The following is a 15,527-nucleotide window of genomic DNA, read 5'->3' on the forward strand; positions in this document are numbered from 1 at the left end:
GTTTTTAAAGAAACAAAAAAAGGCATGTGAGAGTTTGTACCAAAGGTGCTAACACTATTGCAGTAAAGTATGGTTGGAAGCAAATATAGGTAGAAAGACACTTTTAAGCATTTCACCCATGTTTCCAAATGCAGAGCAGTACATTGTCAGTAGGTGGGAAAGAGATTTACCTTTAAGACTGACATCAGTGTTACTTGGAACTGGATGGTACGTACTGAAAAACTTCCTTCTGATGTCTCCTACCAGACCAATAGATTTTAAGTAGTCATTATGGAAGATCCATAAAAAGGCATTGCTATAGCTGCCCAAGTATATATTGATTTAATTTTCATTTTTGGAGGACTCAGAGTATTAGTGCTACATTCTTTTGCAACAAAGCGTTGAATAGATGTGGTTTTATGGTATTTAAATGTGCTGCTTGCTAATGTCTTTCTTGTGTTTTTCCTAGGATGTACATTATTCTTCTATGAGAGTGATGGCAGATCTGGAATAGACCACAACAGTATCCCAAAGCACGCTGTCTGGGTGGAAAACAGTATCGTGCAAGCAGTGCCCGAGCACCCAAAGAAAGACTTTGTTTTCTGCCTCAGTAATTCCCTTGGGGATGCATTTCTCTTTCAGGTTCGTTCTGTTCTTGGGTTACACAGAATTGTTCTTTTTAACTTTTTTGTTCATCTTGCAGACCATGGTGAAATTCTGATCCCATTGAAATCAATGGCAAAATTCCCATGGACTTGAGTGGGGTCAGGAATTCAGTGAATTTTTTTTTGTCTAGTGACAATTTGGGAATGTAAATCCTTAATATTTGATTTTCTTCGCTGCTTTCTCTCCCCCTCCCTAATGCTTTCTCTTAGGAGGTGTTTTTTGTCATCTTGGCGTGCTTCCATCCAGGGGGCAAATACAGTAGTATGTAGCCTCAGCATGAATTAAATAAGCTGTGAAGCACCACCACCCATCAGATCTATTTACATGAGTATAAAATCTTTCATTTGCATTTCTTTTGGAAAACCTTCCTTCTTGTAAAATTAATACCAGTAGAGGCTAAATACAGAAAGGGTCACATTCAATACATGTCTTTTGTGGCAACTCAAGGCCTTATTCGTTAAAAGCTCTGGGTCATAATGTCATAACTAGATTTTCAAGTAACTTTATGTGGGAAAGAGCAAAAGTGAACCTTTTCAAAGTAAATTATTGTTTTCTTGTGACTTATGACCCCCCCCCCCTTTTTTTTTTTTTTTTTTTTGGTCTCCAACATAATGGAATCCATGTAACTCTAAAGGAGCAGAATTAGAAGAAAATGCAGTGGTGGATTTGGGGAAAGGGAAGGGGAATCAGCCATAATTGTGGAAATAATTTGTAAGTTATTGACACCCTAGGGCTTAATCTGATGGACACAGAATTGCTGGAGCATGTACATTGCTGTTCAACAGTGTTTCTTAGCTACTAATAACACGCACACATAGATTCATACAACACAAAATGTTATATTACTTAGTTTAAAAAAAATACTAGGGAACTGTAGTAGATTATTTCTATCCAATGGAGACTGTAGGCTTAGAGAAAACATACAGCCACTGTTTAATATTATACCTTTTGTAACAACCTTTCTCACTGCATTGTGTCCAGAGACATCAGACATCTCCTACATTATAATTCCCTGTTCAGTCAGTTCCTATCATGCCTACACAAATCCATTACATGTGGATGTCGCATGCATTTACCAGAAGTTCAGTGCATCTTGCAACACCACATATATTTGAGATACATGCAGCTTGTTTACAAGGTTTTTCCTTTCCACTGGAGGCAGAGCAATCCTCTTGGCCTGTGTGCTTACTAGCCCGTTCTGTGTCCAAAAAAAGAGTTAAAGTGCTTAACAAAAAACAGCCCCTCCCCCAAAAAAACAAAACAAAAAAACCCCAAACAAGAAATGAATCTGACATTAAAATACTATTTTAAAAGAGAAATAGGACATTTTACAATTATTATTGAACTGTAGATTACCATATAGTTGATCACACAATAAAACATACTTTCTTATTTTAATGATTTTCCTCCATCATCTGTACAAAGAATGGTTTTATACAATAAGGGCTAGCTTCTGCCATCCTGACTCTCAATTAGCAGTCTTTACTCCACAAACAGTTTGATTATTTCAGTAGCATTGTTCGCCAAATTAGGCTCTACTCATCACCAGGATTGGTGGCAGATTCTAGTGAATTCCTAAGGGAATAAGAGCTGAGTAGATTGCTGTGAGCTTGTTTAGATTTAACATGGAAATGCAATACAATTTCTATGGTATCAATAGAGGACGAAGAAAGAGGTATAACGTTAATTCTCTCAATATGGGCCCGATCCAGCTTCTGGGAACTCAGGAAATCAACCCTGTTCCGGAAAGTATGTAAGCATATGCTTAATCTTAAACACACCTTTGAGTCCCATAGAAGTAAAGGGGGATTCAGAATATACTTAATTGCTTTCCTGAACTGGGCCTCCTTGGGAATCTTTTCATTGATATTGATGAAAATTGGATCAGGTCCTTAGCAAATAATGATAACCTCTGGTGGAGTAGGAAGAGGAAGTCTTCCTCTTCCTCATTGCTAGTGGCTCAAGAAAACAGATGGTGGTGATATTTATGGATAAATAGGCTTAATTAGAACAAGGTTGTATGCTATTCACAGGTCCTTTAGCCACAAGACAAATACTCATTTGATTACTGTTAAAGGTTGACATGCAAATGAAGTCTATTGAGTCTCTTACAACATATAGTTGACTATAAAACTTTGTTTTACAATATGCTGTAAATTAGTGAGGGCTTAGTAAGGGGGTTAGGGCGATTTACGTTTTATTTTGTAAGGATGAAAAAGGAGTACTTGAAATATCTTCTTTAGCTATAAAAAAAAAAATCTCAAATTAGAATGCTGGACTTCCATGAAACAGCACCCCTGTCACATACACTTGTCCAGCATTCCCCCCACACCTCCAGCTACCCCCAGATATGCACACTTTGAGAGAGGTAAGTGCAAGGGATCAGCAGGGTGTGTATAAAAGTTATGTGAATTAAGAAGGGTTTAACAATACAGATTGGATTCAAAGGTGGGTATAGTTAGTTTCATGTTCCTGAAGGTGAGTTTAGCTTTCCAAAGTCTGGGAAATGCTGCAATTTTAGCTGCCGACATGATAGGGGAAAACAAGGATTTTAAATAGCTCTCATCACCATAATATCTGAGTGTTTCACATACAGTAATAAATTTATCCCTGCAACACCTTGTGAGGTGGGGAAATATTATCTCCACTATTCACATGAGGAATTGAGGCAAAGAGTGACTAAGGGCCTGATTCAGAGCCCAAGGAAATCAGTGGGAGCCTTTGGTTAGGCCTTAAGTGACTTGTCCAAGGTCACGCAGAAAGTCCGTGGCAGAACTGGGAACTGAACCCAACTCCCCTGAGTACCAGTCCAGTGCCTTAAGTCAAGATAATTCTTCTTCATGACCTCTTTAGGTTGACATTCCTCCAGATATGTTTGCAGCATTGTTATAGCTACGTTGATCCAAGGATATGAGAGACACAAAGTGGATGAGGTAATATTTTTTATTGGACCAACTTCTGTTGGTGGAAGAGACAGAGCCTTCACCACGCCGGAAAAATAGATTGCATCATGGAATGGGCCACCCAAATGCCCTGGAAGAATACAGGGGAGAAACTCTTCCCCCCAACTAACCCCATATCCCTAGTTTTCCCCTGCCACCCCACACTGGAACCCATATGGGGTATCATCAAACAATTACAACCCATACTTGATGGGGACCAGACCCTGAAAGAAATGTTTCCTGAACCCCCTCTTCTGGCCTTCAAACAAACCCTACCCTCACTAAGCTCATCATCAGAAGCAAACTTCCCACAGAACAGGACACAACAATTCAAAGTGGTACCAGACCTGCCAGAACAACAGACATCTCTCCACTGTTGTGGTGATCAGTAGCCCCAACACACCTTTCAAGATCCTTGGCTACACATGCCTATCACAACATGTGGTGTACCTCATGCAGTGCATCAAATGCTCCAATAACAACTATGTGGGTGAGATCAGACAATCACTATGCTCTCAAATGACAGAAAAATGACAGAAGACAAAAAACACTTTTCGCAAAGCAATCATTCCATGTCTGACCTCTCAGTTATTATCCTCAAAGGAAACGTGTGCAACACCTTCAAAAGACAAGCCTGGGAACTTAAATTCTTAACTCTGCTGGACACTAAAAACTGTGGACTTAACGGAGACACTGGTTTCATGACTCACTACAACAATTTGTAACACACCCTACTAACCCTTAATTGCCCACTTCATTTTAAGTGGTCTCCTACAGCCTGTGTGAACCCCTTGTGCTTAATGATCTGTCCAACCTCATATTTAGCTCAGGCACTCTGGTTACGTTCTCCAGACCTGAAGCTCAAAAGCTTGTCCCTTCCACTAAGAGATGCTGGTTCAATAAAAAGATATTGCCTCACCTACCTTGTCTCTTTCATCCCTCCAAGTAGGGGAAGATATATGGTGACATATTTTCCAGATTAGAATAGTAGCAAGTCCAATGAAACATGCATTCTGATCAATAGAAAGAAAATGGACCAGAAAAAAATAAGCAAAAGGGGAAGTATGTGCATGTAAACTGGACCTCTCTAGCTTTTATTGTTTGTGTGAGAAACTTACATTTCTAATGATTTATCATAATACTTTGTAATAAAACCAACAGAAAACTGAAAAGAGAGAATAGGGAGAGGAAATTTGGTCATCTATTAACAAAAGAACACTGGTACCATGTAACATTTTATTTTCAGGTTGCTGGCATCTTAAGTCTCCGTTACACTGCCATCATGGTGCAACAGGGCTGACTGAGAATCAAGCTCACAAGCCTTTTGTTTTTGAAAGGTTTATTTACTTTCATTTTTACAGTTGAAGGAATTTTTAGTGATGACATAGGCAGACAGGCGCTATCTTAGGGTTTTATACTGCTGCCCATCACTGCAGTACCTTGAGTGAGTCTTTTCCCAGCCACCTGTTAGTATTATTATAAGAAGGGCAAATTGTTCAATGGTTAAGGCACAGGATTGGTGTTATGGAGATCTTTTAATATTTCCAGCTCTTTCATTACTCGCTCTTTGATATAGTATGATAACTACTATCTGTCCTCATTCCTCTCTGTAATATACTGATAATAGTACTTACCTACTTCCCGGGGTGTTTGTGAGGATTGAATCTATTAATAACTATAAAATGCTTTGAGATCTTCATTTCGAAGTAGTTATACTTTGCTCTTATATTACACTATAAGCTGATACTATGGCCACGTATTATTTCATTGATTTATTATTAGTTGTTGCATGCCAACCATGTGCTCCACGCTGTTAGGACAGACATGTTGTCTGCCTCAAGGAATTTGCAGTCTAAAAAAATTTCATTTAATGCTAAAAAATTATTGTAGCATTACAAAAGCCAAGGAAGGTAATTTTTAAGCACTTGCTAGCAAATATGCTACAGCTGGTAGGCATAGATAGATGTGTAATTCTGAATACCGAAGGCAGGGTGCTGAGCTAAAAATGGCCTGTTTCACATGCAGTATAGAATGACAGTTTTTTATTTCTTCTGTTATAAGTGGATTTAAGGCTTTGGTTCCTGAGATCAAGGGAAGAGGAATCTCCTGAGAATTGCATTGGTTAATCTCTAATCAATTTTAAGAGAATCCTGACTTTTTTTTCCCTTCTGTCTCTTCAGACCTCTAGCCAGACCGAACTAGAGAATTGGATCACTGCAATCCATTCTGCTTGTGCAACAGCAGTAGCAAGACAACATCACAAAGAGGACACAGTCAAACTGTTGAAAACTGAAATAAAAAAGCTGGAACAGAAGATCGATATGGATGAGAAAATGAAGAAAATGGGTGAAATGCAGCTGTCCTCGGTCACGGACTCCAAGAAGAAGAAGACCATACTTGATCAGGTAATCTTGCCTGTATATCTGAAACAGATTAATATAAAATATCTTAGAGACTTGTAAATGCTGCTGCTGTTAGTCTTAAATATTGAACAAATTGATTTTTCTGTACTTAGCCTATCTAAGTATGGAACTCAGAAACTGGCTCAATTCTCTGTTTTCTCTTATCAGCTTTATAGCTAGCATTGCCATCATGACTCCTCTGTTGCTTGTACTTCCAACTTAAAGTGGACAATTTAGCTGCATTTGAGAAACAGAAATCCTAGAGCAGATGTCTCTCCTGCTGTCACAATGGCACCTTATTTTAGGAAACAAACATATGGACCCTGCTTCATTAGACAGCAGCACTCTTAACCCAGGCTGCCAAATGTGTTTGGAATTCTACCCATAGAAGGAGGGGGCTTTTGGGTCTTTAATGTGCTGAGTTAAGGAGATTTCCCTCCCTGCAAAAACCTTTGAGAAGAGGTGAGAGGAGGGAGGGGACGCTTATCTTGCTGTTCAAATGGTTCTTTTCAAAGGCTTTAAATCCACAACCAGAGGACAGATCAGTTTTCTGTCCCTTTATCTTCCTGGCTTTTTAGCACTCTGAAAATATTTTGTACCAGCGATTTGAATTACTTAAATGAGTCCTGACATAGGCTGATTATAGGGCTCTTCCACTGATAAGATTAATTATCTCCAGTGTACCTCACTTCTTTTTCAAATATAACACCAAGCTTCATTGATTTTTAAACTACTACTGATGATGATGAAGAGCCAGGACTCTGTCTGTGGAATCTTATTGGGTTTTTTGGTCTTCTCATATCTATTGTCCTTGATGTATAAAAACTGCCTCTTAGGAGCTATTCAGAAGAGAATCCTGGGAAACAAAGGAAATGAAAAATGGAATTTTAATACTGTTAATTAGCACCGAATCAAAGTAGCAGTTGCCTTGGGAGAAGATTTCTACCATGGACACAAAAATATTTGTTAAATTAAAAAATCAGTTAAATTAATTTTAAAACTTTGAATCATTTTTGTTTCTTTTCCCTCCTTTGAAATGCAATCAATATTGATAGAAAATTTAATTTAATGTGATTTTCCAATATTATTTTTTTAAAAAAATATTTACTACTGTGCTCTTTTTCTCTTCCCTACCACTCCCCAATCCACACTTTTTACAGATCTTTGTTTGGGAACAGAACCTTGAACAGTTCCAAATGGACCTATTTCGGTATCGTTGTTATTTAGCTAGCCTCCAAGGAGGGGAGCTGCCAAACCCAAAAAGGCTACTTGCTTTCGCAAGTCGTCCAACTAAAGTTGCAATGGGCCGTCTTGGAATCTTTTCAGTATCTTCTTTTCATGCACTGGTGAGTTTCAATGGAAGCCAGAGGTCAGCACTGCTAAACTATAAATCTCTTGGTGGTTTCACAGAGAGATTAAATTAACAAAAGCTGGTATTGATGTCTGTGGGGTAAATTCTTACTTCAACATGCAGGGATTTCTGCATCTTGGGATGGGTACATATCTTTGATCTAATTTAAAAATGGATACTCGGAAATGATTGTCTTGAAGGAAATTTGGTATCAAGTCTGTTCTTTTTAACAGTAGGAGAAGCACACCTTTTATACATGTTTAATATTCATGCCAGATATACATTATACATATTGTCATTATAAACACACTGCTCACTGTTGTTACCAAAACCATAATGGGGCCCAAGAACTTCCTGTAACCCTTCTGCCTGTCAGAGCTGGCAGCAACAAGGGCCGGGTTCAATATCTAGGGGATCCATTCCAATAACACAATGCAAACCGGCTCGAGCCCCCACCCAGTGACCTGGGATAAATATATACCACCCCCGCTGGGCGCCTCCAAGAGGCAATACTTTCCCTCTCGCAAGCACATAGTCTGAGTGTAGCAAAAGCCTTTTAATAACAGAGAGAAACAATGTGGCATTATGTTGGGGAAACACCACCAACAGGATTCATAACACAACCCATGAGCAAAAAAAACCCACCCCAAGCAAATTGGGGCATGCCCTTTTCCCTTTGGTTCTTGAGTCCAGCAACCCCAAATCACCCAAAGTCCCAAAAGTCCAATGACCCAAAAGTCTCTGTCCCTGGTCAGGGCAGCCCCAGAGTTCAAAAGTTTATCTGCGGAGCTTTACCTCCCAACCTGGGTGGAGATGGGACGGGGGTAAGAGGCACCTTACATGATCTGAAGCTGACCGCCCCATAGTTCCATAGCGGCGCTCCGCTCCGCCAGCCGCCCCACGAACTCCTTCGCTCAGCTCCGCTCCGCCAGCCGCCCCACGAACTCCTTCACTCAGCTCCGCTCCGCTCCACGGCCCGCAAGCAGCTCCTGCCATCCACGAACTGCTCCGCATCGAACTGCTTCACCAGCCTGTCCACAAGGCACTCCAGCCATCCCGCAAACTGCTCCACAGTATATCTTCAGGCTCCCCCGCTACTTAACACAACACTCAGTGATTTCAGCTCTTAGGTGAATTCAGCTTGTAGTAGGGGAGCCCCAGTGCTGGTGCACTGTTAGCCCAAAGTGAGCTCAGCAGCCTATAACTAGACTTCTAATGAAATCAAAATTAGCTCTGATATTCTACAGTGGAGAGAGGAGGAAGTGCAATTAGCATGTAAGGCCCTCACCAAGGGGCCCATGCCACCAACTATTAATACTTGTCCCCAGCCTCTCTCCATTCACAGAGTTTTGGAACCCATGACCCTTGCCTAGCGAGTGCTACTTAGTTGATGGTGAATCCCTCCATCATAACAAAAGGCCACGTACAGTTCCAAGCACAGTTCCCATAATCAGGGTAATAACAATTTATTCTTCCTGCCCCAATAACAGAGACGCTGGGGATCCCCCCGCAGCCAAAGTGACCATTTGGGCAGCTATGGTCTCATTCTAGGCGGGGTGGGTGTGCCTATGCAAATGAGTTCGGCCCCTGAAGTTCTTTTCCACAACTTGCCACACCTCACCACCAGATGTCAGGGTGGAGCTCATTCTGACACTGTTTACATTCCTTACAGACATGGTGGTACTGTGTGTGTTAAAGATGACCCAGATCCAAAAGTCCCTGTTCCAAATTTTGAGACAGTCTGGATCCAAACTTTGCAGCTGGTCCCCATCTCTCCAGTGGGCTGAACCAAAAGCCTGGGTGTGACCAATTCTGAAATTTGAGAAGATTTAGCTCTGTCTGTGAACTTTGCAGATTGGGCCCATCTCCAATGCCTGTGAACTCATAGGGCCTGATCTAAACCCCAGTGAAGTCAATAGGAGTCTTTACATTGACTTCAGTATGTGTTGGATCATACCCAGTTTGGCAAGATCAACTTTCCCACAGCGTGAATAAGATTATTGGTCCATCTAGTCCAGTATCCTGTCTCCAACAGTGATCAGCACCTGATGCTCCAGCAGAAAATGTAAAACCTCTCCTATACTCTTTCCCATTTGGCAAACAAGCCTTCAGCTGTGTTAAAATGGTTTAAATTTAAATACCATAACAATACAGCTCTTTTAAAACACATAAAAATGTACTGCACACTGTTGCTTTTTGTTATGAATTTAAATGGCATGCCTGTAGTTTAGGCTTGGGTTCCTGGAGCTTTACAGAAATAGCTGAGCTCTGCTGTTGTCTTGTAGATGTCAGCTGTACCCTTCAATTGTGAATACATAGCTGTAGTTCAGTCAGAGGCGGTTTTATTCTTTTATATAAAAAGATTAGCATCATCATCCTGATAATTGCTGGTGAATTTATATTTTTAAAGAAGCGAGTCTTCATTTACATTTGTGCTCATTTTCTTTTGCCTCTAGCTTTTCAGTGATGAATTTTATTGCATTGCATGGAATTTAGCTAAATCTGCCTTCTCATGTTGCTTTCTCTAGAGCCCCAATTTTTGAATATGTTGTTTTGGAAAATAAAAGTTCTCCCCTTAATAATGCATCAATGGTACAGTTACATTGCTGTAATTCAAATATAGAATTGAATTGTACAAGATATGAGGCACCCTGAATTCACATTGAGTGTACTGAGTTATTATGGTGATGAGTATAATATAGAAAACTACACTGAGAGCACACTCTCTTAGGAGAGCTTGTGTAAATTAGCATAGGGCTATTAACTTCAGTAGTGTTACATTGTTTTACATCAGCTGAGGATTAGGCCCAATTTTGTTAACTAAATTGCTTTTTTTTTTAAATTAAAACAATTTCAGATGAAAAAGCCCAAAGATTTCACTGATAGAAATGGTGCAAGCAGACAAGTTCAGAAGTCATTGTTAGGTGGGTTGTTCTGCACTGTGTTAGACAGAGGGCTTGTTAGGACTTTCAGATACAAGACAGATACTATAGGTAAACTAAGTAAATGTTCACAAGGTTTGCCTTTATGAAGCTAGAAACCTGCAACGACAGTTCAACTTCTATTTTTCCCTTACTTGTCCACTTTCCAAATGACAAACGCGATTACTCTCGGTATATCTGTTCTCTGGATGCCCAACCCAGTATTCTGTTATGTCAATTCTCATACAGTATTCATGCTTACAGTACCAAAACAACCAGTCTCTCAGCGTCTTATCACAAATCTGCCTAGGTTTCTTTGTTCTACCCATGACTGCATGCCAAATGACAGTCAGAGATTGTTAGTTTTGTGTATGGGACTCTCCTACAAGTAGGTTTCAGGAAATTCACCTCCAGGGTTGAAAGGCGGGTGTGTCCTTTTCACTTTTTCCCCAAGTCATACTTGCCATACCTCTTACGCTCCTTCTTTCACAAAAGAAGTGTTTGAGTATCCTGCATCTTGGAAGGAACACCCAAGAAGCTTGTGAAGAAGCTTTGCTTCTGACTAATGATCCTTTTTTTCCCATGAGGGATTCCCTGGTTGGGAAACCTTCCCAATTACTATGTCATGTAAAGGCAAATATGTTTTAGCTAAATAGATTGTTATGGGTCAATGTTTCAAATATCCAGGCAATCGACACTTATCTAGCTTGAAACTTCATTTCAGCTCCCACGGAATTATGCTGAGTGGCTCTTGCACAACTGCAGGGCCCCAGATGACATTATTATGTATAATCACAGGTATCACTGGAGCCCCACTGGAGTATGGGGCTGGATTTTAGGGGATTAGGTAGGGTGGGTTATTTTGTTATATAGCACAGATTTCATGGGGAAATACGATAGCTACTGTAACAATCTGTACTCTCTCCCTCTATAAAATCTGCAAAACTGTGCTATAGAATAATAAACTGTCATTTCTTGAGCCTCTAGAGCTGAATTCCGTGGGGAACTGTGATGTCACTGAGTGATGCATTCTGGGGCATTACAGCAGATCAAAAGCTTCCTGAGAGTAGGGTGACCAGATGTCCCTTTTTTTAAAGGGACAGTCCCACTTTTGGGGACTTTTTCTTATATAGGCGCCTATTACCCCCCACCCTGTCCCATTTTTTCACAATTGCTATCTGGTCACCCTACTTGATAGGGAGGTAGAAATGAAGACATGGCAGGGAAAGAATTGTGCCCTGAAGGCCTCTCTTACTCTGGCTGTTAGAGGAATTCAGGATAGAAAAATATACTTAGTTCTTCATCTTCCCTTTTCTTGTTTTTAAACACATTGTTCATCTTTAAGGAAATACTTGTATTTAAATACCTGACATTTAGCCTGCTAGAAATCATGAATCTGTTTAGGTGAGCACAGTCCACTTTACATGCAGGAATAAAGACACAGACGAAGCTCTTCAAAAGTGATTAGTGATTTTGGGTCCCTCCCTTTTTGGGTGCCTAATCTGAAACATTATAAAGGGGCCTGATTTTCAGAAAGTGCTGAGCACTCTTCACAAACCAGGACTCTTTAAAATAGCTCAAACTGGGCACCTCAAACCATTAGATACTGTGTTTTTGGATATGTAATATTGGCAGGAATGAGTTATGTTACAGTGGGAGGCAAATAGCTGATCTGGAGTCATCAGCGTTCTTGTTGCGAATACACATTGGTTGCTCCAGAGTATTTACCATTTGCCCACTAGACTTCACTGTCAAAGCCAGTAAGCAATGGTATACTGGGATGCTGCAGCCTTTAATTTAAAACCTTATGGCACTGGCAGGTGGCAGCTCGCACTGGGGAGGCTGGAGTAAGAAGAAGAACACAGGCCATGTCCAGATCCGCCAGCAAACGGAGAAGCAGGTTTTCTTCTCTTTGGGGACTGGATACTACCTCAAAGAAAAAACAAGGGAGGCCAAGCATTAACCAGGTAGGTAGATAGAACACTAAGCTTCATTGTTATTTTCAAGGTATATTTTATTACCGTGCAGAAGACACTTTGAAAAATAACCCCAGCTCAGGCAAAGAAGTGTTGCTTACGCAGAGCACTTTTAGTGTGCATTGCATACCCAACCTTAATCTCGCCTGTTTAATCCTTCATGGTTGTGTAGTCATCACACTTAATATTCTCTTCAAAATGAGTCATTGTAGTTGCAGATAAGCATATAACAGCTCATGTTTAAATGGTCCTGAGTGAGGTTTGAGGCTCATGCCTTTTTTGAGATGAATGGGTTGTGTTCCTATCGATGCTGTCCTTTGTCTGGAGACTGTTTTCTGCCAATCTAGGTTAGCCAGACAGCAGCAGCACTGTTTATCTGTTTACAGCTGCATTTTTGTAATAGGAAAAAAATACAAAATTATTTTTTCTTGAAATGAAAGCTTAGAGTTTGTAGAATGTTGCAGCTGAGTTTGGAGAGAGCGCTGTAATGGACAACTCTTTGTATTTAGGAGAGACGATCCATGCTTCTTTTGAACAAAATCTGTCAAGTTTTCATGCTGTCCCCAGGGCTGGCTCCAGGCACCAGCTTTGCAAGCAGGTGCTTGGGGCGGCATTCAGAACGGGGCGGCAGTCGGTGTCCTGCGGCGGCAATTCGGCGGCAGCTCCTCCGCTCTTCCTGCTGCCGCGGCTTTTGGGTAGCAGCCCCGCTGCTCTGTTGCAGCAGCGGCAATTCAGCAGCGGCTGCTTGAGGCGGCAAAATTGGTAGAGCCACTCTTGGCTGTCCCTCCCAAAACTTTCCACAGACATATGTATTTCAGCGGATTAAGAAGGTGTTTCCCTGCCTTACTCTCCCAACTTCCCTAATTATAGCTTTCAGATATTGGTAGTTATGTCTCATCTAATTGCAGGAATCATAGGGTTTTCTTTTTCTTCTCTTCTCTTTTTTTGGGAAGTGGGAGGGCAGGATTTGTTTTGGGTTTTAGGCCTGTGATTTCCTCCTGTCCCTGTTGTTAAGACAGTGGTGTGGGTGGGGGAGTATTTATTGCTGAGGAATATGCCATGTAATGTGTTGTTAATGAGACATTAAATATCCATGTCATGTACATTCTCATCAACTCTTACCTTTGTCTTTCTCTCTAGTCAGTTCATCCCAGTGATTACAAAGGGGGCAGAGTTTCACTAGACAACTAGCTGGTGCCTGATGAGCATTTTCAGAAGTTACATTTCCATTGTGTGTAACATGCTTGCTTTTAAACAAATGTCCCCAAACCAAGCAACATCCCTAGTGCTCAGCTAGGATTCTGTCCATGCCAAGTTTCAGATGTCAGGTATGTGTGCCATAGATTGCCAAATCCCACTCCCACCTTCCCCCACAACAGAGGGAGGTGTATTTCCCCCCTGCTCTTCCACAACCCTGAATTGGCTGAAGGAATTTTGCTCCAATTAAAAACATTAGATCTGGACAGAGACCAAGCTTTAAAGAAAATTCAGAAAGTGAATGTTTTGGAAGGTTACCAGGATGTCTAACTCTGAGGGGGTTAGGCACCTAAATACCTTTCAGGATCTGGGCCTATATGTTCTCTGTAAATGTAGGTCCCATTCCTGCTGATATTTACTCATATGCTTAATTTTAAGCATGCTAGTAGTCCTATTGACTGTTAAGGATTTGCAAAATGGGGGCTTTAGATTGTAAGCTCAATATTGAGCAGTGACCATATCTCTTTCACATCCTGCATAGTTCCTGGCCCATCTTAGACACTACATAAAAAATAATTAATAACACAATTATAAACAAGTGAATATATGGAGTTATAGAAACTGTTTTCCAATCTTAACTCTGGGAGGCTCCTTGTAGTGCTTGATGTAATGAAATCAAAGCTGTGTGTCTTCCCTTCACCAAGATGATAAATGCTTATGCCCTATGCCCGTCTATAGTGGATTGTTAGTTTTTGCAGGTGTGCCAGTCTGGATCCATTCCAAGTCGGTTACTACCTGATCCTGCAAATACTTCTCTACTTGTGTTCTTGCTCCTGCACAGTCCCATTGTCTTAGTGTCCTTACCTCGTGCTAGATCATTGACTGTTACTTCACTAGCAAGAAGTCATGTTGCGCCCAGACTGTTGTGGTTGGAGGAGTGTTTACAAAATAAACAAATAAGCTTGCTTATAAGAATAACTACACAGCACTCTTGATCTGGAGATCTCAAAGCACTTAGTGAAAGTGGGTAAGCGTTATTATCCTCATTTTACAGATGGGGAAACTGAAGCACAGAGAGGATAAAAATTGTCCAGGTTCACACAGCAAGTCACTGATGGGACTGGAAATAGAGTTCAGGCCTCCAGTCTCCTAGCCTGGCGCTCCATCCACTAGGATATTCTGCCTCCCTCTGTTTTTAGGAATCTGATCTTTTTCTTTTATATTTTTTGCAGTTATCATTGAAATAGATTTTGTCAGTTTAATTTACATGCTTGATGTCAGAGATTTTTTTCTTAAGACCCTGTAACATGTCCTAGTTAGAGTCTGTTTTTAGATTTGAGTGCATTATTGCATTATGTTATAAAATAGCACTTTTTGCTCTGCAGGTCTTTGGTGAAGGAGTTGATTCCGTGAAGAAGTCTTTAGAAGGAATCTTTGACGATACAGTACCAGATGGTAAGGTAAGAAAAACCTGGACATTACAAAGGAGTTCTATTAATTTATTTGCCTGCTTGAAAATAAAGCACATTCTTGCAGTGCTAGTAAGATGAGGTAGAATATCGATAGGGTGGCAGATCCTATGACAGCAAAATCTGCCTGTCATAGGTTCTCCCAGGCATGGGGGACAAGATGCTGGGCCTGCACCCTCTGTACACTAACATCTTGCCATGAATGGGATGGAGTCATTGGAGTCATAGCTACAAGGATCCACTGGACAATCCATTCTGTGGCTAGAGCTGCAGAACCCATAAGGACTATGAACCCTAGGAGGATTCCTAACCTACCTGTTTTAGCATATAACTAATTATAGTAGGCATTAATATTGTTTATAATAATGTCATCATTTGCCCTGTGCTAAGTTTTTACTTCAGGAGATGGAGGTGATGATGCAACAGTGTACGTTAATATACAATAAACAGGCCTTGATAATGTTAATTGTAATTTGCAAAGGATTTATGTGAACCTACTGCTAATTTAGGATTATTGCAATTGTAAAGTACAGTCTTGTCCACATTTAGCTTTAATACTATATGCAGCTCCATAAGGCTTTTAGCTTTCCCAAAACAACCACAATCCCCTTCCCAAGCACCCAA

At 40.6% G+C, this 15,527-nt stretch overlaps 1 protein-coding gene across 4 annotated transcripts in view; it reads left to right on the top strand.

The window, feature by feature from the left end:
- The window catches only part of TIAM1 (TIAM Rac1 associated GEF 1), a 97,295-nt gene that overhangs the window by 19,461 nt on the left and 62,307 nt on the right, over positions 1-15,527 (top strand). For 2 of the 4 annotated variants that reach the window (XM_077819403.1, XM_077819395.1), the window contains exons 3-7: positions 449-621; positions 5,768-5,992; positions 7,150-7,335; positions 12,082-12,228; positions 14,820-14,894. In XM_077819403.1, the coding sequence (XP_077675529.1) occupies positions 449-621; positions 5,768-5,992; positions 7,150-7,335; positions 12,082-12,228; positions 14,820-14,894 (806 nt within the window). The remainder of the gene's footprint in view (positions 1-448; positions 622-5,767; positions 5,993-7,149; positions 7,336-12,081; positions 12,229-14,819; positions 14,895-15,527) is intronic. The other 2 variants (XM_077819413.1, XM_077819422.1) reach the window with 1 other exon arrangement.

Source organism: Eretmochelys imbricata, chromosome 1 (assembly GCF_965152235.1).
Source record: "Eretmochelys imbricata isolate rEreImb1 chromosome 1, rEreImb1.hap1, whole genome shotgun sequence".
NCBI classification, from domain to species: Eukaryota; Metazoa; Chordata; order Testudines; family Cheloniidae; genus Eretmochelys; species Eretmochelys imbricata.